This window comes from Plutella xylostella, chromosome 8 (genome assembly GCF_932276165.1).
Source record: "Plutella xylostella chromosome 8, ilPluXylo3.1, whole genome shotgun sequence".
NCBI classification, from domain to species: Eukaryota; Metazoa; Arthropoda; class Insecta; order Lepidoptera; family Plutellidae; genus Plutella; species Plutella xylostella.
The window spans coordinates 5,797,612-5,825,566 of record NC_063988.1 but is presented as its reverse complement, the minus strand read 5'-3'; the positions used below and the strand labels follow the sequence as shown (position 1 = coordinate 5,825,566).

At 42.3% G+C, this 27,955-nt stretch overlaps 1 protein-coding gene across 10 annotated transcripts in view; it reads left to right on the top strand.

The window, feature by feature from the left end:
• Positions 1-26,780, top strand: part of LOC105381693 (fibrosin-1-like protein) — a 68,013-nt gene extending 41,233 nt beyond the window's left edge. For 5 of the 10 annotated variants that reach the window (XM_038115428.2, XM_038115426.2, XM_038115421.2 and 2 more), the window contains 11 exons: positions 16,140-16,187; positions 16,979-18,646; positions 19,017-19,162; positions 19,570-19,738; positions 19,924-20,222; positions 20,539-20,648; positions 21,133-21,293; positions 22,244-22,372; positions 24,247-24,303; positions 24,559-24,784; positions 25,001-26,780. In XM_038115428.2, coding sequence (XP_037971356.2) covers positions 16,140-16,187; positions 16,979-18,646; positions 19,017-19,162; positions 19,570-19,738; positions 19,924-20,222; positions 20,539-20,648; positions 21,133-21,293; positions 22,244-22,372; positions 24,247-24,303; positions 24,559-24,784; positions 25,001-25,710 — 3,723 coding nt within the window. In that variant the 3' untranslated portion in view covers positions 25,711-26,780. Of the gene's footprint in view, positions 1-9,895; positions 10,433-16,139; positions 16,188-16,978; positions 18,647-19,016; positions 19,163-19,569; positions 19,739-19,923; positions 20,223-20,538; positions 20,649-21,132; positions 21,294-22,243; positions 22,373-24,246; positions 24,304-24,558; positions 24,785-25,000 lie in introns of those variants that run through there. The other 5 variants (XM_038115429.2, XM_038115424.2, XM_038115422.2 and 2 more) reach the window with 5 other exon arrangements.
• The last annotated feature ends 1,175 nt before the right edge of the window (positions 26,781-27,955 follow it).

Sequence of the window (27,955 nt, the reverse complement as noted above, 5' to 3'; positions counted from 1 at the left end):
GAAAGAAAATGAGCAAATATTTACCTAACATTTATTTCGTACAATCGCGTTGAAAGTCTATAATTCTTAATTTGCATCCCTTTTAGTACGGTTATCCCGCCAAGACGCGGCCTTTGAGTGGTAAGGGAACCAACGGGCAAACGGTCTGGAAATGACACTCAATAAAGTCGAGATGGCGAGCGAGGACCGCCCGCCCGCGCCGGCCATTGACAAATTACCCGACGTTTATGTTGCTTGACTCCACTAACAAATGTTAACAAATTGATTAATAGTCAACTAACCAACTGACAGATATATTTTATAATTATGATGTATTCATTTAGTAATCGTGCATGCGTGTAAAAATCCGATTTAATCGAGCGGTGGCGATGAAGAAATGTGCCGCGATCATACTCAATGTAAAATTGAAGTAAAAGAGGTAGATTTTGTGCGGGGTGAGTTTATTCATTACTTCCCGCTGCGCGGCGGGCGCGGGGGGCGCCCACCCCCGCCCCCCTGCCCCGCTCACTTTATGGATATAACCTCGACAAAATGCCCCTAAAATTGCACTGTTTTTATTACGCTCTCTCTTTATCTCATTCGGTTTCTTGCTTCGTTTTTTACGATGTTATTATTTTATTAGCGGACCCGGTATAATGGCGTGCGAAGTTGGTAGTCGGTGATCATTTACATCTTTTATCCGTTCCTTTTCTCGCTTACGAGTGTGTCGCCTAACATTGCTTTGCGATTATTGTTTTGGGATACACTGGTATTTACGGGTGTCCTATTTGAATAACGATCTTTTGTTGTTATAAATACAGCTTTTATGAGCGTAGTAAAATTACTGTGTTGTGATCATAGTAATCTTTATTTTATTATTTTAAAATACTATTTCCATTAATCACACTATATAAACCTGGTTTTAAATTTCATATAATGAATGTGAAAAGAATTATGTCATCCGCTAGGGATTGAGAAGTTTTAAAAGATAAATATAAAATTAAAAGCTGCGAAAGCTACACTGAACGAACACGGTTGAACGTATTTATAAACATGAGATCGAGTGAATGCCGGCCGCGCCAATAACGACCTTAAACCAAGGCATTAAAATTATTTGCTCTGTAAGTTAATCCGATCTGTAGCTAGGAGTTGGCACAACGGAATTAAGATGTAATTAATTAATAAGACTTTTATGACGATGAGCTGGTTTTTTGTAAGGATCCGTATTACACCCTAGGGCTAGGGTAAGGAAAATAATCTTGTTTACACCAATGATTCTTTTAATGATAATAATATAATTTTATTTTGTCGATCATTAATATTGTAGATAATTAATGACATTAATAATGTTGTATCTATAGACTTCTGGCTAAGTAACTAATGTGTTCTGGGAATGAGGAAAGCTATTCTAAGTGTTTAGTTATTTACGCCGTTTATTACGGTCGTCAAAAACAGGCTGTGTAAAATTGTTTATTTCAAATTGAAACACTTAGGCGATGACAGATTGAAAAATCTCGAATGATTTTTCTGTATCATTAGATCAAAACATCGTTCAGATGCCAAATAGTTGGCGAGAGCGATAAAACAAAGCGGCTGGCAAGCGACCAAGTCGCGCGGCTCGCATCGCGCAACAATGACGCGTCGCGCGACTGGCGACGCAGACGCGAATACACGTTTACTGCACATTTTAAATGGACCAGCTACATCACAATTATACTCCCTTTGAACGCACGGAATGCATTATGACATTCAGTTCGATACGGCGCACAAAGCTCTCGTTGAAATTGTCTTTCTCTGACCAAACGCGCTTGGCCAACAAAGCTTTGTTAGATTACGCTTCCAGTTAAACGCCCTAGACTCCTATTTGAAAAAAGGTATCGGAACGTTTGAATTTTTAAAGCGAGCTAGCCGAACGCTCTGAATGAAATCGACAATGTCAAAAAACTGGTCTTGATTGATCTGCATGCGGCGTGCCATTCGATTTGCGTTTGAATCAGTTGCAGTGACATGTGACAGATAGGTCGCGCGACAGTGAGTAGTTTGATCGGAGCCGTGGAGCGCGGAGTCGCGGCGCGTTGGCAGCTCGGTGGCATTCCGGCCGGGGGGCGCGGGGGGTGCGGGGGGCGCGGCGGCGCACCTGGCGGCGGACACCTCCCGCGCCATCCTCGCTACGCTTTGAACTCCACACTCGACTTGTCCGCGAAAAAAAAAACAAATCTCACAGCGCAATTAACCCACATAACTGGACGCAGCCGAGCAATGTTTATTACTTACAACGTCATTTAAATCTGTAGGTATTTTTACGTGTATGTATTTAACATCCATTGTTGCTTTTTTAAAATATTTTTAGCTGAGCTTTTGTTTGCACAATGCCGCCGTGTTTGTGTTTTCATCGCGACAAATGTGAATGAAATTCATTTTTTCATTAAACTTTCAACATATAACTCTATTGATATGCTAATTCGAGGAAGGCTTTTGCTATATCAAAAATAAATATTTAAGTTTCAACATTGAACAAGCTAGAAAGATAATTTACAGAATGTGAACAACTATCCAGCCTTGACATATAAATGTATTATCCACATCCACCAAAGAATCTTTCATCTTCATTACTCGCCGCATTAATTTGAAGTTATACAGAGGTTGGGGATCATTTGTGAATTTTAAATGCTGAGGTTGAGTCCGGGTTAATTAATTTACGGAGCGAGGTGAGGCTCGATTAGCGGAATAAATTGGGCTTGCGGGCGACCCTCCGCAGTTAGCACGGCGCACAACAAAGGAAATGTGCAGTATTTGCCACCGTAATTTCGTACAATGTAAATTATTTATACACAAACAAGGGCGAGTGCAGAGTTTACGAACGATATTCCAACTTAAATTTCCACGTCCGAAGACAATACACTGAATAAACATGAGTTCGAAGTGCAAGGAAATTTATATGATCGCAAAGTATGCAGTGCGGGCCGCAGCGGTCATTCGTTGTCATCAGCCCGCGATTGTGCCCTGTTTGGTCATGCATAAAATACTTGTCGGACACGTCCCATGATTCTCAATTTGTCCGAATACATTTACTACCTCGCTAGGACATGGTTTATTACCATACGCTGCTGCCTCCTACTGTAGGTTCGATATTATCTACCCGCTTCTCCGGAATCTGTGGTCTGTACACAATGTATTGAGCCTTCGGTAGTGTGTGTCTGTAGGCGCCGAGAGTGGAGGTATTGTTGCTCCCGTGTACCGTAACAAAGGCAGCCCGGTCCTCCCGGTGCGCAAAAGGCGAGCTTAATACTCAGTCATTATTTATTCACGTCTATAACGAGATTGTCAGTAGTCGCCCCCGCCCCTGCTACATTACGACCGCTTATATGTCTCGACGAGTCTGCTCTCGCCGCTCTTCGTATTTACTCTCAGCCGCTCTTTTTGCCGACTTAATTCTCTTTTTGCGCCAGAGTTATAAAGCTATTACGTTTTCTTTTTAAATCCTCCCTCTGAAATCACCGACCGTCCTCTCGCGCTGGAGAAAACAACGTATTTATTTTATCTACGTAACCATTTTCGTCTGCGTTATGTTTTTTAGCTTGTCTCTTTTAAAAAGAGTAACTTTGCATTTAAATGCAATGATATTATATACAGAAATTGGTGTACTTACATACAACGTACAAGCTGAGAACTTTCGTAAGAGCGAAACATCTTTGTCATAAATTTCTTGTTCATACATATTTACTTACTCTGAATATGTTCCGTCCCGTCGAACTAGGGTTGCCAACCGTACTATATTATATAGTATTGTACTATATTTTGGCTCTTCGTACTATATACTGTTGAACTAAAATATAGTACGCAAAAATACTATATTTCAGTAGGTACACTTTTCACAGTAATAAAACGATGCGCGAGGTCATTTTCCAAACAATTCAACTATTATGAATTCAAAATTCGCGCTCAAAACCTGCGAGACGGGGCGCGTGGCGCGGCGTAAGATGCAGGCGGACGGGCTGTACATGTATCCGAACGTGAAGCGTCAAACGTCAAAGTCTGCAAATAAAAAAAAAATTGCAAACTTTTGATCCATTAGAAAACTTTGGAGTATTTATAGATAAATCTTTAAAGTACCTAGATAAATGGTTTAATTTTGAGGATAATAATTGGTTACAGCAAGTACAAAAATTTAATTTAAAACAAGAAATATCTTTTGATGCCTGTGAATCTGTTGTGGACGTTCTCAACTTAAAATTGAAGTTGGCCATCGACATGGATGAACTTTACTCTGATATTTTAATTGTTAATGAAATATTGCAAAAATTTAAAGATTGTCCTGAATTTCAAAATTTTTGTACTGGCCAAAAATGGCAACATATTTTTAAAAAATCTGAGAATAATTTAAAAAATATTTATAATTTAATAGCCTTCTTACTTTCTATTCCCGCCACTTCGGCGTTTACAGAAAGATTTTTTTCTATTATGAACATCAAGTGGCGGGAAGAAAGGAATCGAGCAAAGCTCGAACTAATAAAAAAATTAGCTCTTTATTTTTATAAACTTAAACATAGAGTGCGAAAAAGCATTTAATACGTTTATATTAGATAAAAAAACTTTTAAAAGATGCAAAAAGTGCGAAAAAGTACAATTTTTACAAAAATAAAAATAACTGAGTAACAAATTAGTGTTTTATTCGATTTTCAAAAAATGTACTATATTTTTCTTTAGTGTCCTATATTTTTTTATAACTTATTTTGAAATATACTATAATTTGGTGAAAAAATGTTGGCAACCCTACGTCGAACGTCTATTTTATTTACATACCTTCGTTGAATTCTCGATGTGCGGTCGCTGACAAATATTTTATGTCGAATACAAAATTTAACGTTTATTTATGGATACTGAGCAACGAAAAACGTATTCGATTTCGGCAAAACAAAAGGCCGTAATTAAATATAAATGTCGGGAAATATTTTTGTGAACCCAATCAACAATAAACAATGTAGGTACAGTACAACACACGCATATTATGAAATGTCTCGCCCAAGCACCGGTGTAAAAAGCTTTTGCGAACAACAATTGCGCTCTGGAGAATTTTTATTCAAAGGATATGAAGGAAGCGGGGAGATGGGAGTAGTCGCAAACGGCTAGATAATGTTGCTGGATACTCGTAAGAGTCGTTGAAAATTTTATGTCGCTTCGCGCTGCGTCCTCGAGTGCAGGAGTGCTGCACGCCACTGCCACTACTTACCCCGGTCTTTTCTTCAAGTGAGCGCGATTGCGGTGCTCACTGCATGTTACCGACCAGCCAATGTGTGCTCCGGGAGGTTATGCTCCTGTTAGCATGAACCGTATCCGTTTTTATTAAATTCAAAACGCTTTCGTTCGTTTCAATGTTAAACCGCGTATTTACTCAACAAAACCATTATAGTAAGTGGTTTATTGCCTCGAATAAGTATATAGGTATATTTCTTTGTGTTTTTACATGCTAATCGATCACTTAGCTGATTTGTGATTTAATACCTTGTTTGCTTATTCTAAATATTTACATTAGTGAACAGCTTTGTAAATAAGAAGCTATTTTGTAAGGAAAATATTAAAAACTAGATAGAGCAAAGACTTAGTAACTTTATACATTAGACGTTGTACCACCAATGAAGTATTGGTATCTCAATAAATTTTTAGTGCAACTGCAGTAGGTATGTACAGCAGAGTTGACCAGAGTTATTGAATATTACCTCAAATCTCGGAGTTGTTTGAAATAATTGATATCTGTTGCCGATCGGTATGAGATGTATCGGTTATTCAACATCGCTCATAAAGTGCGAGGCGGGCGTCGCGGCAGATTACAGCAGCTCGTGACAAATCCTCCCGAGCTCCCTTTGTGCCGTCTCGGAACTCGCCGCAAATGCCGCCCGCGGTCCTCTTTGCCAACAACACTACATCTGTGATAGCTACGCTCGTAAATCTCCCTTCTGTGTTCACTATTTTTCTTGCAACAACTGCCAATGCTTTGGCAAATGACTAACCTCAACATTGTAATGCAAAATGCGCGCAGTCTCGTCACCTAACTTATTTGTATGTGTCGTGAGCTCCGCGCGCCCCGTCGCCTCCTAATGAGTCGCGGCCACTCCAAGAATACGCTTTCAAATATGTTTTTCCGTGCTTTCTCTTTTTACACTTACCGCAAAAAATATGCTGTTATTTTCTGTAATTTATTTCAAATTACTGAGAATTTTACAAGCCTAAAATAAAAATTAAATATTGTTGTTTCCTATTCCTAGTATATTTTGCAATACCCTTCATAAACTTGCTTACTGCCATACCCGGAAAATAACTATGGAGCAACTTTCCGTGGAATCTCAACAAAAGCGTGGGTTGACAATATAACTCGACCGCAAATTGAACGAGCCCCGAATAAATCGTGCCGCAATCTGCCTCGGAAATACCCTCAATTGGAAACCACCACCTGCCTGTGTATACGTGTGTATTGTCGACCGCGTCTAGACTCACTGCGGGCACACTTCTTAACTCCTCGGCATTAACTGTCCTGAATACCGTATCACGGCAGTAGCAGTGCTTGTGTTTATTTATTATTTTTCGCGCTCTGTCTTTATAGCCATTCTCGTTTGTCATCGTGGTTGTTTCTTGGCAAAACTTATCTACTCGAATAAATAGCCGACTGTCGTGTAAACCTTAGTATATTTACGTAGCCATTTAGCATTCAGGCTTGTAGTTCTGCAGAATGTAAAGAAGTTGGCAGTAAATTTAAGAGGACAGTGTATTATTGCCTTTTTTATTTGTTAGATAGCACTTGTTTTAGCATAATAGCTTTTGGGCAAAGTATATCTATCTGGTTGGTAAGCTACCACAAGCAGAGCTGTTTGTTTAAGCATAACGCCGGCTAAACGGTATGAAAGTGTGATCGTTATCGAGGGGCCCGCTCTAGCCCTCATTAAGGCACCCGACCCGGCGAGGGTCTAGCGTGAACCTCGGCTCTATCGTATCGTAAGTGTTAATTACTTTTGTCATTCCGCCGCCGGCCGGTTACAAATCTTGTACTTACATAATTCCACTGCCGAGTACTGTAATTTACATCGCGCAACATTGTTTGTATAATAAATTATGATGCCTTGGAGCGTTCTTAACGGGCGGCTAAATCGATAAGCGTCGTTTTTATTACATCATTAACGGGCGGCGCGAGGGCGAAGTGATTTCAATCTGCGTAATCAACGCCAGGAGCTGCTGGCGCCCTCCAACGCGCCACTATATTTTTTTCACGTCAGACGTATTCAAGTCATATTTTATCCTTCCATCATTAAAACGTATAACAGCCACACCGGATTGATACTTTGCTATCCCGAAATTACCGGCAGAATTCAAAGCCAGTGTTAGTTGTTTTTTAGAAACGTTTTTATTGGATGAAAATGAAATGAATAAGCTTTTTCCATTGGAAAGTGGGAATACGAGAGGAGAAAATAAATAACAGTGTTTCGCTAGCGAATTTCCGGCTCGCCGACTTGCGCAGTTCAACGTTAACATTTTACAAAATCATTTTTATTTGTCGAAATTTGTTTGCGTTTCGTTGTCGAATGAAATCGTAATTTCACTGAATAAATTTATGAACAGTTGGAACAACGAATAATATAATAACGACATTTAGCCAAGTTTAAACCTATTTGCAATTGAATAATGTTGATTCACAAATATATGTATGAATTCAATAAATATTATGTATTGCGTTTTTTATTGAGGCTCGGACTATGTTATGAAATTCGACATAATCATTCTTTTGTGCGCGGACCCCCGAGGGAAAACATTTTATGTGTGCTAGTGTTTTCATTTCCCGGTATCATGTTTGTCGAAAAAATAAATTGGAATTTCAGTATTGAATTTTATGCGGATGAAGCCTTTTTCCGATTTTCGACAAATGCGTGCTGTGTTTTATCGAACATAAATATGCCGGACCAAAATCGGAAGCCTACCAATCAAACGACAAATAAAACGAATAAAATAAACAATAGGTACCTAGCGGCGGAAAATTTAGAGTAAATTTTAGTCTGTTATTACCACAATATGCAACGTTGCAGCTCGCTCGGATCAATTGCCGAATCTCCATTACATTTCCAATTTAATTATGCAAATTGCTTTTAAATATAACTGAGCCGAGAGGGGAGGCTCGCCCGCGGCAGGTACGTTCCGCGCAGCTAAACAGATGCCAAATGTTGCCATGGTAGCTCCTCTTCACCCTGCAGCCATTCATGTATTATGCAACAACCAAATAAAAAGTTTACCCGAACGACTCAATAAACGTCATACAAACTATAAAAACTTGTTTGAAGAATACCGTGCGGAAATTTGATTTACTGCGACACGCACGAATGATGTTGATTTGCTGGCTACAAAGATAAAGCAACCCCATCTCTCGAGATTTAACACGGTAAACAAAGAAGATAATCCAACCACTCGAACAGCTTATACCTCGCGTTATTATGTGGGATTGTACACGCAGATTGATCCACTTAATTTCCCCTCGGAATCAATGGCTAATACTTTACGTGATATAAACTCGATGTGAAATAATGTCGGCAGTTGGAGGGAGAGACAGATCGCTGTAGTGAGTACATATGTATTGATATGCAGCTACCTGGCTGTCTGAAGACGACTCGAGTCGAGATTTATCTCGCTTATCCCCTCCGCTTCGGTGTCGCCCTGCGAAATAAAAGGCCCAAATTTTCTTTTATCCTATTTTTTTCCCTCCCCGAATAAAGTATTTCAAATTAATATTTTCAATGGGGAGCGCTTTTATTACGACCTTTTGTGCTTCTCCGTCTTTATTTCTTACGGGAATGATTTATTCAACGGAGACTTTTCTGTTTTTCATTTACACAAAGAAACTAAGATATTAGGACGCCGACAACCGTTTATACTTTTTTATTCGACGGTTTGATTACAAATCGTCGGAGCTATTGCATTTTACTCATGGAATTCTTTTTGGCGAGGAAAGTAAGAATGAATAAGTAAATAGTGGGGTGTGGATACGTATTGTGCGCGTCGCGCGGCTTCAATGGAGTGCACGCGGAACTGGCCCGGCAACTGGGTTTACTGCCACTCCTCGCTCGGTTATGGTCTCCATGCAGCGACCGCATTAATCGCTGTCGTAAACCAATAAGTTATAAAACGAGTATAAATATATCGGTTTACGACAAGTTTACTGCCTCGCAAGAATACGTTATTGCTGTGAAACGCACTGCATTCGGTACGATGTCGCGAATTTATCACGTTTATCGTCTTTTACTTGTTGGCTTTCGATCCTGACATACATTTATTTTAATGTGGATCGATGCGTGTCAAGCTCTATTCAATTATTAAACAGTGCATTAAATGTCACATTTTAAAATGTCAATCGAGAATACCGGTTGGTGAGCGTGCAGTGTAAATAACAACATCTCGGCGCGCCCGGTCGGTGCGGCTAATTAGTGATGTCTTAATAGTGGCCGCCGCTGCCCGCATCACACGACCGTGAGCACCACTTTTCACTTTAAACACCTGTATTTAAACTACATTATGTATGATTATGGCTATAGTAATAAATTGCTGAATATCATAAATAAAAATTAACATCGTCAGTGTCTATCAAAGAAGAAAGGAAGGTATTAAAAATAAATAGGTTTATGCCTACACATAAAGATCAAGATCTGAATTCAATACTTCTCCCATAAAAATGAAAATGCAAATTTTCCTAGCTAAAATAAAATGGCAGCAGTGGGCAAATTAATGTAACACTGTTGCTCGTTTTATTCTCTAAAGAATATGTGTGAGGAAAAAACACATTTTCCGCATCATTTTCCATCTGTACGCCGGCGGACGCGAAGATGTGTCTGGTGGAAGAGTTGGGCGGGCGGGCGCGTGCGCGGGGGGGTGGGGCGCGGCGCGGCGCTCACTCCCGCCGCGGCCGCCGAGCCGCCCGCATGCCAGCCGCGACGCGAGCTCCTTTGTCCTCGCAGCTGACAGATCGCTACGCGTACGGACCTACCTTCACTACGGAACGACGGATTTGGATTACAGTGCTCAAGGATTGCAGTGATATTGAAATTGGATTTTGACAGCAAGTTTGTTTTTTGTGAAGTGATATATTTTTGTGATATAAAGTTTATTGACTAGGAAAAGTGTCAATATTATTAATTTCGCCGCAAGTGATATACTATTGTGATAAGTGGAATATGAAAAGCCGATAAAGGTAGTGAAGTTTATGTGCCAAGTGTATCTCTGCTAGTGGATATTTAAAACAGTTACCATTGTGAGGATCAAAGATTCTCCGAAAAGCAATGCAGAGGGCGGGGGGAAGAAAGAAAGTAAGAAGAAGAGTAGACAGAAGGGCGAGGCTGCGGTGACCAGCCGGAAGGACAAGACCACAGCCTCCAAGGCAGAGAAGGAAAGATCCCCTAAGAAGAAGGACTCACCTGTGCAACAGGTACATTGTAAGAACTAACATCAGGGAAAAAAACTAAAAAAACGTAGCAAAAGATAAACGTAACTGCCAGCAATGACCCGTCAGCAAAGCTTGTAGACACTGTTTTAAACATAAATAATGGATTTGAATTAATAAAAGATATAATTAATATTGATAAGTATGTTGAAGATAAGTTATATCTATGAATATCAATCCAAACACCCACTCACATTTCAGATTCATTTAAATTTTAAATTTATTTGATATTTTATTCAATTTAGCATTGATATCTTGATTGCATTGGCGTCAGACAAATCTGTTTATAGATTTCATATTTATTTTATTCTCGTACAATGTCAATCATATCCAAATCGTTTTATTGCTCTACAAATTGATCCGTTCGATGTCAAATAAATGTCGCATCCCTCACAAGATTGCGTATTTCAACAAAACAATAAATAATGGTTGTTGATGTTCCAGCTTTAAATTGAAATTCATACAGTTGTTAACCCGCCCGCTGCGAAGCCGGATTAATTTTAACGAGGCGCAAACAACGCGAACAAAGCATACCGATTTCGTTTTCACATATTGCCATCGAAAAGCTAATAGAATCGTAACAGCGTCCGGTCACGACACGCCAACACGCGTAGCTTTTACTGCTACCGCTATTACTCTACAATTCTACTGGATGTTTATAGCCGTACGCTGTGGGACCGGCGGGCGTAATTATAGCCTCTAGCATTCAACGGTTAATATTCATCCATATAGGTTAATAAGCTCCACTAATCGCAACTCCGCCGTTCGGATTTACGATATTGTTTGTTGCCGTAATTGAATGTGGATCGTTAGCTCCTAAATGATCACTCACTAGCCCGTTCCAACTTTCAACGTCTTGTGTAAGCGTGCCAAGAAAACAAAAGTTGCGTAAACGGTACAACACTTTTTAAACTGTCAACCTACCAAGTGCTATTAGCTCTTTGTTAAGTAGAAAGACAAACAAGCCAAGATGAAGTTTCTTTTGAGGCCGCAGATGGTCATAAAACTGTTTAAATTAAATGAAGGCAGAGCGCCATAACAAAGGGGGTTGCAGATTGTACACAATCAAAGCGCCCCTTCGCCGCGCCCCCGCGGCCGCCCACGCTCACAAAAATTGTTAAAAATGGACCCTTCCGTGCTAAGTTTACGAGGCGTGAAATAACCACTGCTTGTTGTGCATTTTCAACGTAATACACTCTGATACGATCAAATTGAAACTGTTTCCTGTGCATCTGTTTGTTTTACGCCTTTTAGCTTTTATAGTATATTTTATTTTAACTCCCGCGTTACGAATGCTACCAGCTTACATCAGCTACAATAAATCGATATATTACTGTTTGTTATTTCTACTTTGCACTAGAGAGCAACAGAATAGTACTGATAAGAAACCTGATATTCCTATTGTATCAGAAAAGATATCCAGCATAATTTTATTTTCGGGCACAGCCCATTATTATAAACATTTATGTTAACATAGATAATAGTTACGAGTTACTTTAACATGCTACTGTTGAACCGGATTCTAAACTTTAATAGAGGATTAATATGCATAGGGAATTAGTATAATATACTTTTTTATTTATAACACTACTAAACTCAGAAGTTAGCCTGTGAACTTATAGATATAAATGGTTGTAATATTATTTAAATACATGTTAATGTAATCGGATCCCACGAATTGTTTATTAGATACGTATAAAATATAACTTAAGTATCTCATTCCGACTTAATTATCAATTATCAAATTATAACGGTATTAACAAGCAAGACGCAATAAACTTTAAAATTGCAGTCGTTGAATTTTAATTATGAATAACCGCCGCCGATACAGATCGTTATAATTAATTGGTACAAAACATTTAACACCGATCTGATAGCTCTAGCGATTAATATACGGTACTACCCTACTGAATAGGTGCTTAACGAATATAATTTTCAACAATTTACATCAAGGTACGAAGCCGGAAATATACCTAGATAAAAAAAGGTTTTATAAGATTACAAAAATATAATCTAGTAAAATATTAAAAGTGTGATTATAAATTTTGTATGCGTTTTTCGCTTCTGGAACTCCCCTGCTGGGGGTATTCTATTATTTTATATTCTCAGTGGAGGTGTATGTACCTGCACCTGGCTCTCTCGAGTGTTGGGAATGATAATAATATAAAAACTCGGGAATTTAGGGGGTATCCAGGATGGAAATTCTTAATTGAACTTCTTTAGGGTTAATCAGTGAATTCAGAGCTGGCCCCATAGTGAAAGTTATTCAGTATGTCAAGTATATTCAAATGCTTCTCCTGAAATGACACATCCACACCCTATATACCTACCTACAGGTTTGCATTTTAAAAAATACTTCTAAATAAATTCTTAAGTTTTACTCAAAATGTACTTAAGTATCTTGTCTTTTAAAGAAACATTGTAAAATAAGAGGTAAACCTATCGACTTCAAATCAAATAAAACTTTTCAAAATATAATAGCGTCAAGAGCACCTGGTGTTTCGTCATGTTGTATTAAATGTGACGGCACAATACGTGTATAAAAGTTAAACAACTATTACTATGCCAGTCACAATGACTGACTTGTATTGTATGGTTCGACGCATGTATAAACTATACAAATAGTGAAGCTGAAAACGTTTTTTTTTTGCGTATTGCGGTGAAAGCACTTTTTCAGATGTATAAAAATATTAAATAACTTTCCGCCTTGCTTTAATAAAAATCTAAGTCAAATGTTTATTCATCGTATAACATATATCATATTCTGGTGAACATACATTTTTACAAACTACTCTCTGTTCAGATAAGGGGCTCTTAAAAAGAAAAATACTCCTAAGGGTTAAAACGGATTAATTGAATGATGTACCGATATTTAATCGGAGCAAATGAAAATAATAAATATAAATTAAATTATTTATTTTTAAAAAATAGGTCTAAATTGTATGGTTGGGTGTATGTACCTGTTCTTATGATTTGTGGTTTGACTGTACTTCGCACTGTATTCAGGTCATGAACGAGCCGTCGCGGCGTTAAATATTCATAGTTCTTTACGAATTGCAATCCGACAGACAATTCGGCCGAGTGAATGAAAACAAAATATATGACCGGACACGATATACATTTAAAAGTAGTGGATATTCCCAGTTACATAGGTAAAATTTTATTTATCTGTAAACTTCGAAACAATCAAAATAAATAAATTAATTAAACATTTACTGCATGGCATAGTTAATACCTATGTAATATCCTATTTTACCTCGAATACTGTGAATAGCAATTGTTTACTCATGCAATTAAATTAAAATATTTCGATAAAGCATAGGTAGGTAAGGTATACTGAGTTTTTGCATATTGCGGCATTGTAAATACATTATATGTGGTAAACTGAAATTAATCACTGAATAATATTAATGGTGGTTTGTTAAAATCTGTTTAAATGCGAGTTTTATTGTACAAAGTTACCGCGGGCTATGATCAGCGTGTTTGAACTCCGCTCCGAAACGATCTTCTTGAATTTTAAGTCGTATCCTATTAAAAGTTTTTGAAAGTATTAGAATTCGGAATGAGGGGCGAGAAGCTGGCAGGCCATTTTTCCTCTTCCCCCTGCCTGCCCCCACCCGCCCCGGGCTGGGAGCGTAAGATTATGCCTCGCTATCTGTTTTGAATTCATAATTTGAATAGAATTAATTCAATAATTTCAGGCCCGAAACTTAATTAATTTTAAAAGCTGCTCGTTAACCGCTTTCAGTCTATTCATAACATAATAACTTTATAATATTTTTACCGTCTTAAATCTATCAATTTATGCTGCGTTTCGAAAACATCGCGCCTTTACAATGTAAAGATTATATTTACATAAATCAGAGACAGGACGGACAGAAACAACTTTAATTTTCAATGCGTGTTAACATTCAGTGTATTTTGACATCGTTGACTAATGCGGTCGTTTATTTTTATTGCTGGTTTTATTTAAAGTCGCGCGTGCTTCGGGCTCGGAGGTGGGATCTAGGGAACTATTATTGCCCGCCAACACGGCATCCGTCATCGCGCTAATATCTGGCTGGAGGTGACGCGGGGCGGCCGGCCTTTGACTGCGACCGGACGTGGCCGCAGCCGGCACGCGCCTCCCATACCTGATTTATCACTCCATTGTGTCGGAGCGTCGACCGGCGGCGGCGGCGGCGGCCTCCTCCGAGCCGGATAACGCTAAACATTCAATTGCCGGAACGCTCTCCTCCTCCAGGCGATTTATTCCCAGCCTTTCACGATCAATAAACGACTTCTTAACTTTTATACAACACATAATAACACCCTGTTTAGGGGGTCGCCTCGGAAACTTTGTTGAAGATTTAGGGGAGATATTTATTATTTTAAATTGCACGTAGATCGCTTGAGCGTTTCGAATAACAGTAATAATAAATTCGAGCTATAATGAAATTAAATCGGTAATGGACGTTTCGAAAAACAATTCAATTAAATATGGATATCGAGTGGAAAGACAAGGGCAGTGAATCGCTGCAGTCGTAAAGCGTGCGGTTGCTCAGCTAGTTTTATTGAGCCATTTTCTCGACGCCCGCCCGTAAATATCTTCCCGTAATTACTTTCCATTCTCCCTCTTATAAACTGCCGGTGTCTTTTGCGTTCTCTCTTATCTTGTAATTGCTCAACATAAGTCTGATTCTTTCATAAACAGGAGTAATAAACTTTAATAGCTGATAGTTTCCTTTTTAAACCCTATAATTAATACCTTCAGCATTTTAACGATGTGAATGAATGCCGTCGGCATGGAATCATGAATGCTATCACGAGAAGATAAACCGGAGAATCTTGTCTTCATAAAGCATTAATAGTAATTCTGAACAAATTTGGCGCTGTTTAATAATTCCTTTATCTATGGTTTATGTGTCATACGTGATTTCATCTGTGGATGATGAATAAAAAACCCGCACGTGGTCACATTGTGTTAGAACAATCGACATTCGTCGCATGCTAATAAGCCGCGGAGCGGGCGGCGCTGGGGCGGCGACGCGACGCGCTTAGAAAGCTTGAAAAGCCATTTTATTCGCCCCACTCGTTTGCAACTTACAAGCACATACTTACTCGAGTTGAACCTCCGTGTCAATATTTATATTATACCAGTTACCAAGTTGTACGCCTCGCAGCCGGAACGACTGGCAGATTTAAAAGTTATGAAAACGGTTTATCTGAAATTCTCAAAGTTCCGCCTTCATCTTACTTTCATTTTATTGGCTTCAATATTTTCATCTGACATGCACAGATTGATAAATACGCCCCACTTCTCTACATCTGCGCTAGATTCATTAATCATTCAGTATTTAAATTGAAACAAATAATCTAGAATTGTAATAGGTATCTCGTATATAAAGTATTACGTGATGTGAATCAAACGAGCTTAGCAGTAAGCAGCAACATAAATTTGGTAGATTCATAAATAAGCCGGCGTACCGCACGCGAGTGATTCGATTTGAATAATCCAAGGGGAGAAATCCACTCGCTTTCATATTCTGAATTTTTCGTGTAAAAGCTGTATCGGTTCGTTGGCGGAGTTTATTTATTCTTGTTTTATTTACGGAACTATTTTAAATTGCCTGCACCGTCCGGTACTTGATATTTGTTTGATGGATACATTACTTTAAGGCAGTGTATTGATGTATGTTTTTTTTTGTTCCAGGCTAGTCCCGATGCGTCGCCGCGGTACCACGATGCGTCTATGGAAGATGTGAGTAATTTGCTAAGAAAACCTAACTTCTTCAAATTAACCTTATCTTTTGTAATTAAAATAACTATTTATGTTAATCTGTATGAAATATGACAATCTTTTCTGGATACTAGTATTCAAAAATAATACTAGTCGTACCTACTCATCTCTCTGCCTCTCCCAAGAATCGCTACTTAATAATCTGTCCACCTTATAGAGTGTCCTAATGCCCCCTATGCAGTCAAGGAGACCTGATGAAGGCCAATGATCTCGCAATAAGAGTAGCAAAACACTGGAGGAAGTTAGCTTAGTGCATTTACACGATAGAAGAAGAAGAATCTGTCCACGGCATTCTCATCCAACTCAATATTAACGAAACATTTATAAAAGAAACAATGTTATTTTAACTTTTACATTCTATTTCGATCTAGCGAAAACAATAGGTCTTTGTAGAAAAAAAAATCTAGTTCATTGAACTCAGTAATAAATAAAGTATAAAGAAGTTTTATATGTTTTTATATCACGTTAGTGAAATTAAAACACTATCATTCAGCATAAAATATGTATGTTACAAAAAATCTTTGGCACACAACGGGCACACCTATCTGCCAGACGCATTGATATTGTTGAAGTTACAATCCTGACAGCGTCGGCACCGCGCTTCCGCGTGGGCGGAGCGCGTTCCTCATATACCAATTGTATTTTAATAACTACTTATCGAGTCAGTTTTTTGGCATAGGTAGAAATCGGCAGAATACCGACTTCATTTTGCTCTGCACCCAGATATTAATATTAAATATGAAAAATTGCAGGTATCCGAGGCCAATGCACTGTTCAGGGTAGCGGGTGGGGGCGGAGGCGGCGCGTGCGGCGGCGCGGGCAAGAACGAGCTGGTGGCGCGCGGCGGCAGCGGGGGCGCGCTGGCGCTGTCCCGCGCGCCCGTGGGCGGCAGCGCCAGCCCCGCGCCCGCGCCGCTGCCGCAGCCCGCGCCCTCGCCCGCGCCCGCCGCGCTGCCGCCGCCCGCCCTGCCGCCGCCGCCCTTCCGCGCCGACACCCCCTCCCGCGCGGCCGGCGCGCACATCCCCGCGCCCGACGGCCACGCCGCCACGCAGCTGCCGCGACGCGCCGCCACGCCCGAGCGCCCCGCCGCCGCCAAGCTGCAGGCGGGCGCGCGCGCCGCCGCCGACAGCCCCACGCCCGCGCCGCCCGCGCCCAGCCCGCTCTTCCCCTCGCACCCCGCCTACCCCGCGCACGCCGCGCTGCCTGACTACCGCCACACCAACCACGAGACGGCGCGCGGCAAGGCGCCCGAGCCGCCGCCCGCCGCCGCGCCGCTCAACCTGCACGCGCGCCCGCCCGCGCCGCCGCCCGCCGCGCCCGCCACCAGTCTTCCCGCGCAGCCGCGCCCGCCCACGCCGCCCGCGCCCGCCTCGCGCCCTTACCCGCTGCCCCCGATCGGCTCTAGTCACATTAACTCGAGTTTAAGTTCCAGTATTCACAATCACTCGGTACCGTATCAGAGTCAGGCGAGTGTACAGAAACATTCCGCGGCGGGGCCGTACGCTAGCAGGCCGGGCCACCTGGGCCCCTTCAGCGTGGCCAGCCACATGGCGCCGAGCGCGCCCCCCGCGCACCCGCCGCACCCCCTGCACCCGCACCTCGCGCCGCCCGCGTCCAGCCACGCCGCCGCCGCCGCCGCCAACCACCTCCCCACGCAGACGCATCTGTCCTCGACGCCGACGCACCTCACAACGTCAAGTCATACGGGAACGACGCCCAACCATTTGTCGACGACGCCAAACCACTTATCGACAACGCCAAATCACTTAACGTCTGCACCAAACCACCTGGTGTCAACGCCAAACCATCTGGGATCGATGCCAAACCACTTAGGACCAACGCCGAACCACCTAGGATCAGCGCCAAATCACCTAGTTTCAACACCGAACCACCTAGGACCAACGCCGAACCACTTAGGATCAACGACAAATCATCTAGGACCAATGCCGAACCATCTAGGATCGACGCCAAGCCATCTGGGACTGACGCCGAACCACCTAGTGTCGACGCCTAACCACTTAGTGTCGACAGCCAGCCACCTAGGCTCGACGGCGAACCATATTATAGCGTCGACCCCCAGTCACATGTCGACGCCGAATCACATAGCGTCCACGGCGAGCCACCTGCCACCTCCTATTGGCTTGTCGAGTTCGAACGCGTTCTCGAGCTTCACGTCGACTGCTAAGTTGGCGCCGCACCCGGGTCTCGTCTCGTCAACGCCAGCATCTAGTGCTTCAGTGACGAGCGAGAGCTCTCGGTCAGACGCTGTGGTGACGTCGGTGGCGTCGAACGGCTACCCGCCGCCGGCCGCGTACGCCGGCGCGTCGTACCCGCCGCTGTACGCGCCGTACGCGACCACGCTGCAGCACAGCCCCTACCTGCCGCCGGCGGCCGCCTCGCCACGGAACTCTGCTGATACGGTAATTATAGCCTTTTTACCTCAATCTATCTCTATTTCCTTAAAAATCTTTATGTGTTTTATTCTAGAAGCAAAGGTCCTAGTGATAGCCTTTGTGGTCATGATCTAATCGAAAGTTACTGTAACGTATACATCGTTTACGAAGCAGTGGCACAAGCTAATTCTTGCCAAGTGCAGTGCTTGGCTAAGGTACTCTAGGTATGTTACTACTACTACTACTGATACTAGGTATGTTATTATTATTTCCTATGCTTAACCGTAATGAAGACGTTATGCCAATAGAATATGTCACTGCTTCGTCAATAAACGATCTACAGACGACAAAACCTATGCCAAAACATTTTACTAATAAACTCTTTACAAAATTCCAGCGGACAAGTCTGTCGGCGTCGCCGCTGGTCGCTCCGAAGACGCCCAAGGGCGTGCGTCCCCACACGCCCGGCTCCACGGGGGCCGCCGGCGCGCCGCACTACTCGCCCCGCGGACACAGCCCTAGCCGGGAGAGGGATAGCTTCAGGTGAGTCTATTGCCATATCTATGGTTGTTTTAGTTGATTCGTCCCTCAGGGAGGCTCTTTACTGTAACCATTTTGTGTACTTATTCAATATATCCGGGGAACCCTGTGCATGGGCAGTTGGCAATGTTTGTGATGCTCTGACTGGGCAATACAGACTCCAGTTCCAGGTCCAGAGTTTGCTATGAAGTACCGCGCGCTATGAAGCTCCCAAGATGTTCCATAACACTGCTGGCCTTCTTATATTTCATGCAACGGGTATCGACCACCTCGTTGATCGCTACGTACAAATATTTACTTTATTTTGATCAACTCCTGCGCAGTTGACTCAATCATTATGGATTCGCTAATTGTGTAAAGTTAACCATACATGTACTCTAGTCTCTAACGACCTACCTTACTCATTCCAGCAGTAGCATAAGCAGTTTATCGCGGGCGAGCGTCACGACGCCGGTGTCGTCGGCGGCGGCGGTGGTCACAGGCGCGGTAGGCAGCGGGGCGGGGCCAGTGCTCGCCCCGCCCCCTCTCGCCGTCTCGCTCGCACCGCCGCTGGCCGTCTCCCTCGCCCCTCCTATACCGGTTAGTATTATAGACAGCTGTTAGTTGTTAATATCAATCTGTGATAATCATAATGGTTAGAGTACCCAGACAGTAGTGGTGAAAGCCTTTTCAAATTGCTGAACAAAAGCAAAAAAATATTTCATAATTAATAAACCATCTACGGATGAATCGTCTAACTGAACTCTGTATCATCCAATCCACAGGCTCCCCTCGCAGCGCCGCTCGCGACACCCCTAGTCGCACCTCTACCTTCAGCACTAGCGGCGCCACTGCCCGGGCCACTACCCGCGCCACTGGCCGCGCCACTCGCCGCTCCACTCGCCGCTCCACTGGCCACGCCACTGGCCACGCCACTGGCCGCGCCACTAGCCGCGCCACTGGCTGCGCCGACGCCGACGCCCGCCGCGCCCACCTCCACGCACCTCACACATTCCCTCGCGCCCGTGCCCACCGTCGGCAGCATCAGCTCCAGTGCCAAACCACCCGCGCACTGGGGGGTAACGTGAGTATACGCTGTTTTGTTACTGACTGCGGAAAAAGTTTCATACTTCGTCACATATTCCCATAAAGGGCAATGCCATGTAGCGAGAAATTATGACCTGTATTGCAGACCGCACAATACGCGTTCTGTGAGGAGTCTTTAAAGTAGATCAAATAATTATAATAATCAATATTGGCCGCTAAAACTCGAGCTGATCGGCTGGCCTATTTAATATTTTATTCCGGAAAATCCACGGGAAACCCTAAGGTGAAGCTCGCGGATAACTCCCAGGGGTTACTCTCCAATAACACATACGTGATGTTGTAATTATTCCCAGCAGGAGCACGGAGCGGCCGGCCGGCTTCCCGCCGGGCCCGCCGCTGTTCGGCGCGCCGCTGCCGCCGCCCAACCCCAACCCCTTCTCCGCCGAGTCGCTCTTCCAAACAAGTCAGTATCTCTACCACTATGTACGGCTATGTGTTGTGGCAACGGTATGTATAAGTACTGTGGTCGCCGGTTTTGCGTGCTTCTTTCACGTTGGATGTTGTTGCTAAGCTGACAAGTGAGGCACGACGGAAATTTGCGGTTTTTACAATAAAATTATGCTAGGATATCAGAACCACAAATTTTCAACATTAACGGTTTAGCTTGCTTAGCGACGACATGCAACCTGGAATACTAAATGCACAAGCTGGTTTTATACAACACAATGTTGTTTATAAACGCCAAAATACGTCTGAAAAAGTTGAAGTTTCTATCGTGTGTGTAAAAACCGGTAAAGCAAATCCTGGATATCAATGTTATGTCAAAACCATACATTTATTGTCATCATATTCACTTCTGAAAATTAACGCCTCTCAAAAGAAGCGCCGCAACACTCCCGCACCCCAAAAACGCCCCAGAATAATACCCCTATTCTGTACCTCCCCAGGCCCTGGCGCGGACCTGCTGCGGCGCGAGCTGGACAGCCGCTTCCTGCAGGCGGCGGGCGGCTACTCGCGCACGGAGATGCACCACCACCAGCACCAGCACACGCACGTGCACCAGCACCCGCACCAGCCGCCGCACCTCTACGCGCCGCCTGCTCCCCTGGTACATACATTACTGTTTTATTATTGTTATTATGCTTACAAATGTAATGCACGAAGGAGTAGGTCATAGCCACCCGCACCAGCCGCCGCACCTCTACGCGCCGCCTGCGCCCCTGGTACACATACATTACTATATTATTAATGTTATTATGTTCACGAATGTAAAGCCCTAAGGAGTTGGTCATAGCCACCCGCACCAGCCGCCGCACCTCTACGCGCCGCCTACTCCCCTGGTACACACATTACTATATTATTAATGTTATTATGTTCACGAATGTAATGGTCGATGTGGATGATCATTGCCAGCAGGCTACTCACCTCTACGCGCCGACTGCGACCCTGGTACACACATTACTGTTTACGTAATGATAAAGCTCACGATAGTCGAGGGGATGGAATGTGCGAGGGAGGCATATGGCTACGCCACCTCTACGGGCTGGCTGAACTCCTGGTACTAACATCACCGTTATAGGCACTAGGTCATAGCCACCAGCGTTCAAGCCGCACCTCTGTACGCCGCCTGCGACCCTGGTACCACATTACAATTATTATAAAAATATGCTCAATAATGCAATACCCAAAAGAGGTCATAGCCACCCTTATGTTGCCAACTCCAGCCCTCACACCGCCCAGCTATGGGCGGCCACAATACTATCATTATCATGACTGTTATGGAGTATAGTAGGCCAAAGTCACCCGTACTGCCAACTGAGCTTCCAGAACAAACCATGATTACGCCGATATTAATGAGGTAGGTACGCGTCCCCTGCGTTTGCATCTTGTTACCATCACCATCAACCGTGTAAGGGTCTATCGGTGGCGCCATGTTGACTGTCAGCTTCTGTCACGTACAATTATAATACGTAGGCTGAACATTTCGAACAAAACAACCATATACCAACAATAATTGAAACAACTTATAACTTAATCGCACTACATTTCTAATTCCAGTTCAAGGACGTGAGCAAGATGTCGCTGTACCGCTCCGGGCTGGGCCTCGGGTACCCGTACTCGTCGAGTCTGCTGCACCCGTCGGCGCCCTATGTACCGCCGGCGCCGCTGTCGACCTTCGCGCCTAAGGTAACTTATGTTTTATGTAATATTTATCTATTGATATTTTAGATACGGGTGTATGGTCGGGTTCATAAGTACAGTAGCTCACTGGTATATATTGATAGCCATGGGATGGCCAGATTTAACATTAAATCATATAATTTTGTTAATATTAAGAAAATATTATAGCCGAACATAGAACCTCCTCCATCTTTTCGAGAAGGATTTGTGATCATTGAAAGCTACTGTACTTTTGAACCCCATCCGTATATTCTAAATAATTTACTTACTTTTGTACATAACCTTTCATTGTTAGCACCATGTAGATTCAATTATTTTAGTAATTTTTACATTATCCCCTATAAAATTTTAGCTAACCTTCATTTTCTTATTAAAATTCATTTGCAAAAAATAAAATTCACTGCTTCAATAGTTATTAGTAACTTAGCGTTCCACTAACACATCATAATTATGCCGCTTTTACGGGCACGTTATGTTATAGCTTTGTTTATGGGTGAAATCGCCAAAATTTGTACATTTTTTGTCCATTTCTCTTGGTTGCACTAAAACCTACTAAATGAGAAAAATATAACAACTTCACATAGAAAATTTTGGTGAATCATGTTAGTAGAATAAGTAACGTATTAAATTATTTGTATTTTATCATATTTTGTACAGTGGTTATTGAAATTTACATAAATTTAAATGTTAATAAAAATATCACATTTCTTTGTAATGCTCTTTGTAACAGTATTTTTTTGTATAAAATAGTATTAAATCTAAATTATTTTACTGGCATCAGCACGAGCAAAAGTTTTCTTAGAGGTGGCGTTAGTGTCGCGTCTCCGCCATTTTGTTTGTAGTCGTTGTCGAAGTTATAGTGAACTCGGAAGAAAAAAGACTTTTCAGTGTTCCCCTTTGTAACAACCGACAAATTAAGTTAAAAGAAAGTATTTACAAAGTAATTCCTGCACGTAAAATCATAATTTCAGTCTGTTTACTATGCAGTTAAACAAATTTTCGGAAAACTAAATCCACGTGTGTTAAAATATTTTTAGCTTATGAACGTAAGAATTTTTGTTCCATTTTGTTACAATTTTCTTTGTAACGTTACAAAAAGGAAAGCTAAGGGCACATTCAGACTGACAAGAATGTGATGACATTTTTTAAACTAATAAATTACAAAAACATATTAGTTGTACAGAAGTTAAATTTCAATTATCCTAACTAGTGATACCTAATACCAAAATAATTAATAATTCAATTAATAAAAAAAACCTCATATATAATATATATTTTTTAAATATTTTTGTTAAAAATTACGAAAGTAGTTCGTGTTTTAATTATTGAATAGATACCGGTCAAAATCATAACCCTCCTTTTCTCTTCGCCGTAGTGCTGATTAAATCAAAATTGTTTTATTTATTCATAGTAGTGTGATCGAGTCCGTATAGTTCCTTTTTGTAACATTTTTGTAACGTTTCCCTTTTGTTACGTTTTTGTTACGTACAAATTTTGGCGATTTCACCCTTATCTCTTCATAGACACAATTAATTTAACTATACACCTTACGTTACTTAAGCATTAAAATCATCAATCCACCTATGTGTATTAACTCTAAAAATGTTTCAATTGACTCACTTGAAATACAATTATTAAAATTTTACTTACAAAGAACTTCTTTATTTTACAAAATTTCCCTAACACATCTTGAAATATATTAAATCATGTTTTACATTTATGAAAGGATGGAAGAGGTCATTCCATCAGGTGTTGCTAAAACAAGAAATAGTGCAATGAATCATTTAACCCTCTTTTTCTGTTTCTCTCTAGCTTGGTGCTTTGTTTACATACATTTTTATTTGCCGTGGTATTAACCTTCATTCGCCTAATGTTAACAGCCCGTAGTGTCGGCCGCCAGTGATCCCGCCACTAAACCTCCACCTCGACCTGTCTCGGTAGGTCTTCCTCTAGCCATCATTACTTTCATACTGTTCATTCATTTGCATGTAATTTATTTTTAATACCTTCTGTAAATATAATTTAATTCTAGTTTTACATTAAATAAGAATTGATTTGGATTTTAATCCCCTTTTGAACTTGAAGATCTTACTAAAGTAAAACATAAAAATTAAAATTATTTTGGACACAAGTTATACTGAGAGCAGTAAACTTGACACGTATCTAACTATGTACAACGTTGCGTTCGACAGAAGAGCGGCAAATGGAACGCGATGCACGTGCGCATCGCGTGGGAGATCTACAACCACCAGCAGAAGGAGAAGGCGAGCGGCGGCGGCGGCGCGCCGGACAAGGACAAGCTGCGCGCCTTCCCCCCGCCGCCCGCGCCCGCGCCGCCCGCGCCGCCGCCCGCCGCCGCCTACCGCTCGCCCTACGACCTGCCGCCGCCGTACCTGCCGCCGCACCATCCGCACTTGGGTATGGGATTTTTATTGGAGACTGTTATTGTTTAAGTTATTTAATACCCAGTTCTATTTTGAAAAGATGGCTGAGTAGATTACTACCGTTCTTCTCTCGAACGATTGAAATGATTCATGCATGACGTTGTCATTACAGTACAATAAATTTAATAAATACTTCGTATTTTATCAACTAATGTATCGAAATAATTTAACCTTTGCCTGTACTTATCAGCAGGAGTGTCTCCGTTCGCGCGGTACGGAGCGAGCGGGTTCCCCGGCGCGCCGCCGCCCTTCGGCCTCTCGCCGTACGCGCGCGAGTTCGCGCTGTCGTCCTCGCTGCACGGCGTGCACCACCCGCCGTCGCTGGCCGCGCTGCACGAGGCGTGGCGCGCCGGCCCGCGCCCGCCGCCCGCCCTGGACGCGCGCCGCGAGCACGACGAGCGCGCGCGCCGCGAGCGGGACGAGCGCGAGCGCGAGCGAGACCGCCGCGAGCGCGAGGACCGCGAGCGACGCAAGCAGCGCGAGCGCGAGCTGGAGCGCGCCCGCCAGCGCTCCCCGCTGCGCAACGGCGCGCCCGAGCCGCCCAAGGAGGAGCGCAAGGAGGCGCCGCGCGGCCCGCCGCCGCTGCCCGCCTACCCGCCGCCGCCCGCCGCCTGGGACCCGTACCGCGCCGCCTTCGCCGACCCGCTGCACCACATGCGCTTCACGCCGCTCGTGGAGGCCGCCATCCGCGCCGAGGAGGACCGCAACAAGATGCTCAACGCCTACGCGCACCACCAGCAACAGCTCAAGTCGGGCGCGCTGCTGCACCGCGGCCTGGCGCTGCCGCCGCTGCACCTCGCGCCCCACCCCGCGCACCCCGCGCACGCCCCCCACCCCGCGCACCCCTCGCACGCGCCGCACAACCCGCTCGACCTGCTCAAGAAGGAGGAGCCGCGATGATAGTGCGCCCCCCGCACGGCGGCGCCCGAGCCTCCCACTACATAGTTATCGTTTCGCATTACCGATCTAGAAAATTATTTATTGTAATGAATATGTCGCTTGCGAAGTCGGCCCCCTCGGACTAAAGTCTCGAAGTGCAATATGTATTGTATGTGAAGTAGATCGACTCGACGGCGCCGCGCGGCACCCACACTGCTGCTTGTTTATTTACATATAAATATCTATCGAGTTGTTATTGTGACCATTTAGTTAATTATACATCAAACGCTGATTACGTGAATGATAGGATTATCGAATCGCTATCGATATATACATATTTATATATACCTATAAATATAATGTAAATATTAGTGTGTAAATTAGTGTTTAAATATAGAATTGGTTTATTTAACGACATACAAAGGAAAATCCCATAAATTATTATTGTACCGGGAGTTAGTTTCACTTCCGTTAAAATCTCAATGGTGTTTCGATTGTACCAGTGGAGTAGAACTATTTATTTATTTATACTCCTTTCATTGTGTTTAGAATAGAAAGTAATCCAAACTAAAATGTAAAAAATCTACATACTTTTGTTATAGCCATTTCAATTCAGTTTATGTAATGCATTTAAATTATGTGATATTATTGTATGAAAACATTTTGTCTGACTTCAAAGTAGTGTCTTTCTCAGATTTAGATCTAATTATAATCAATACATAATGTTCATATTTGTAAAAAAAGATTTAAGTGTTTCATAAATTATTAATTAAGAAATCGTCTTTATTTCAATCATTTCATGACAAATAATGACAGACGAAATCAAGAATGATGTAATTAAATTGATAAAAATGAACTTGAATGTGCCATTGATAAAGCAATGTTTCAATGTTGAGTCAGACAAAATTCAAATTTCCTTTGACTAAGTTCACTCTGAATGAAATGAATCTGGCTGTTTTCTAAAATCTTTTGGAGAAAACAAAATCAAAAATGTATTATAGTTATACAAAATCAGTCTGTATACTAAAAAGTAAATGAAAGCTTGGTGCGATTCAGAAAATACCATTAAAACTTTTGATTTTTATACCAAAGCAATCTTTTTTTGCCATTATCCTATCCTTTAACCCCGAAATATGTACAGTACACGGCAGAGGATGAAATTTTATCAGTGAAATTCCAGAACATAAGGTACTCTACAGTGAAACTATAAAGTCCTGAAATTAAATGAGGGCGCAGCTATCTTTCATGTAGCAACCCTATATAGCGAAACAAAACTGACTTTGATCTTGAAATTTTGCCTGTGACTACCTACCCTATTTCTGTATTTAAAAACAACTTACCATCCACAAAAAAGCTCATTATTCAAGCTAGAAGGTGTTAATATGAAGGCTAATAGTGAAACCAATAAATATTTATTTAGATAACGTTATTACAACTGTATAAAATATCCGGATTTGTTGACGAAGGGCACACATAGTAAAATCATCAATTTCTCTTTATAGACGGCCTGTTCTGTTGCCCGAGCACAGGATTCGAAACCTCCGTTTACGTTGCGTATCGTCAAATGTCACTGTCAAAATGTAAGGCAAATTTGTTAGTTCCAAACATTGAGTATGAATGGTCTGGAGACGAAATAGGCAGACGTTCCCCTCTGGCGGGGTGGTAGGCCAGAAAGGCCCACCGATTTATAAAAACTAGTTGCATTGCAGTCTCAATTTTCACTAGACTCAATCTAGTTGGCAAAGCGTTCGTTTCATAGAAAATGATTTGTTTACATACCAAAATGACAGCTTCAATTCATAGAATATCCGGATTCCGGATTTGATCACAGATTTGGTCATGGTTTATTGTTATTAGCTGTTTCCTAGCAACCAAAGTGAAAAAAATGCAATAGTGATGTACCGGTATGTAGATATGTATTAATCGACAAAAAAGTCATAGTTGGGAAGCGTCCGTAGTCGAATTCAGGCGAATTCCTGTAGTCCCGCTGTCCCCGTAATTCTTGTCCCCGTTAAGCGGGGACAACGGTACTTTCAGAAAATAAATAAAATCAGGCCCGTTGTCCCCGTTGGACGTGAGCTCCTCAACGGGGACAGCGGCACTTAATAAAAAAATAAAGAATCAGACCCGTTGTCCCCGTTCTCAAAATAAACTTTAAAAAACACAAGTATATTTTTTATTTCATAAATTTTATATAATATCTTCACATCAAATCGCTTTTTTAGCTTAGATCAATTCATAACTAACCTGGTTGATAATTTGGCAA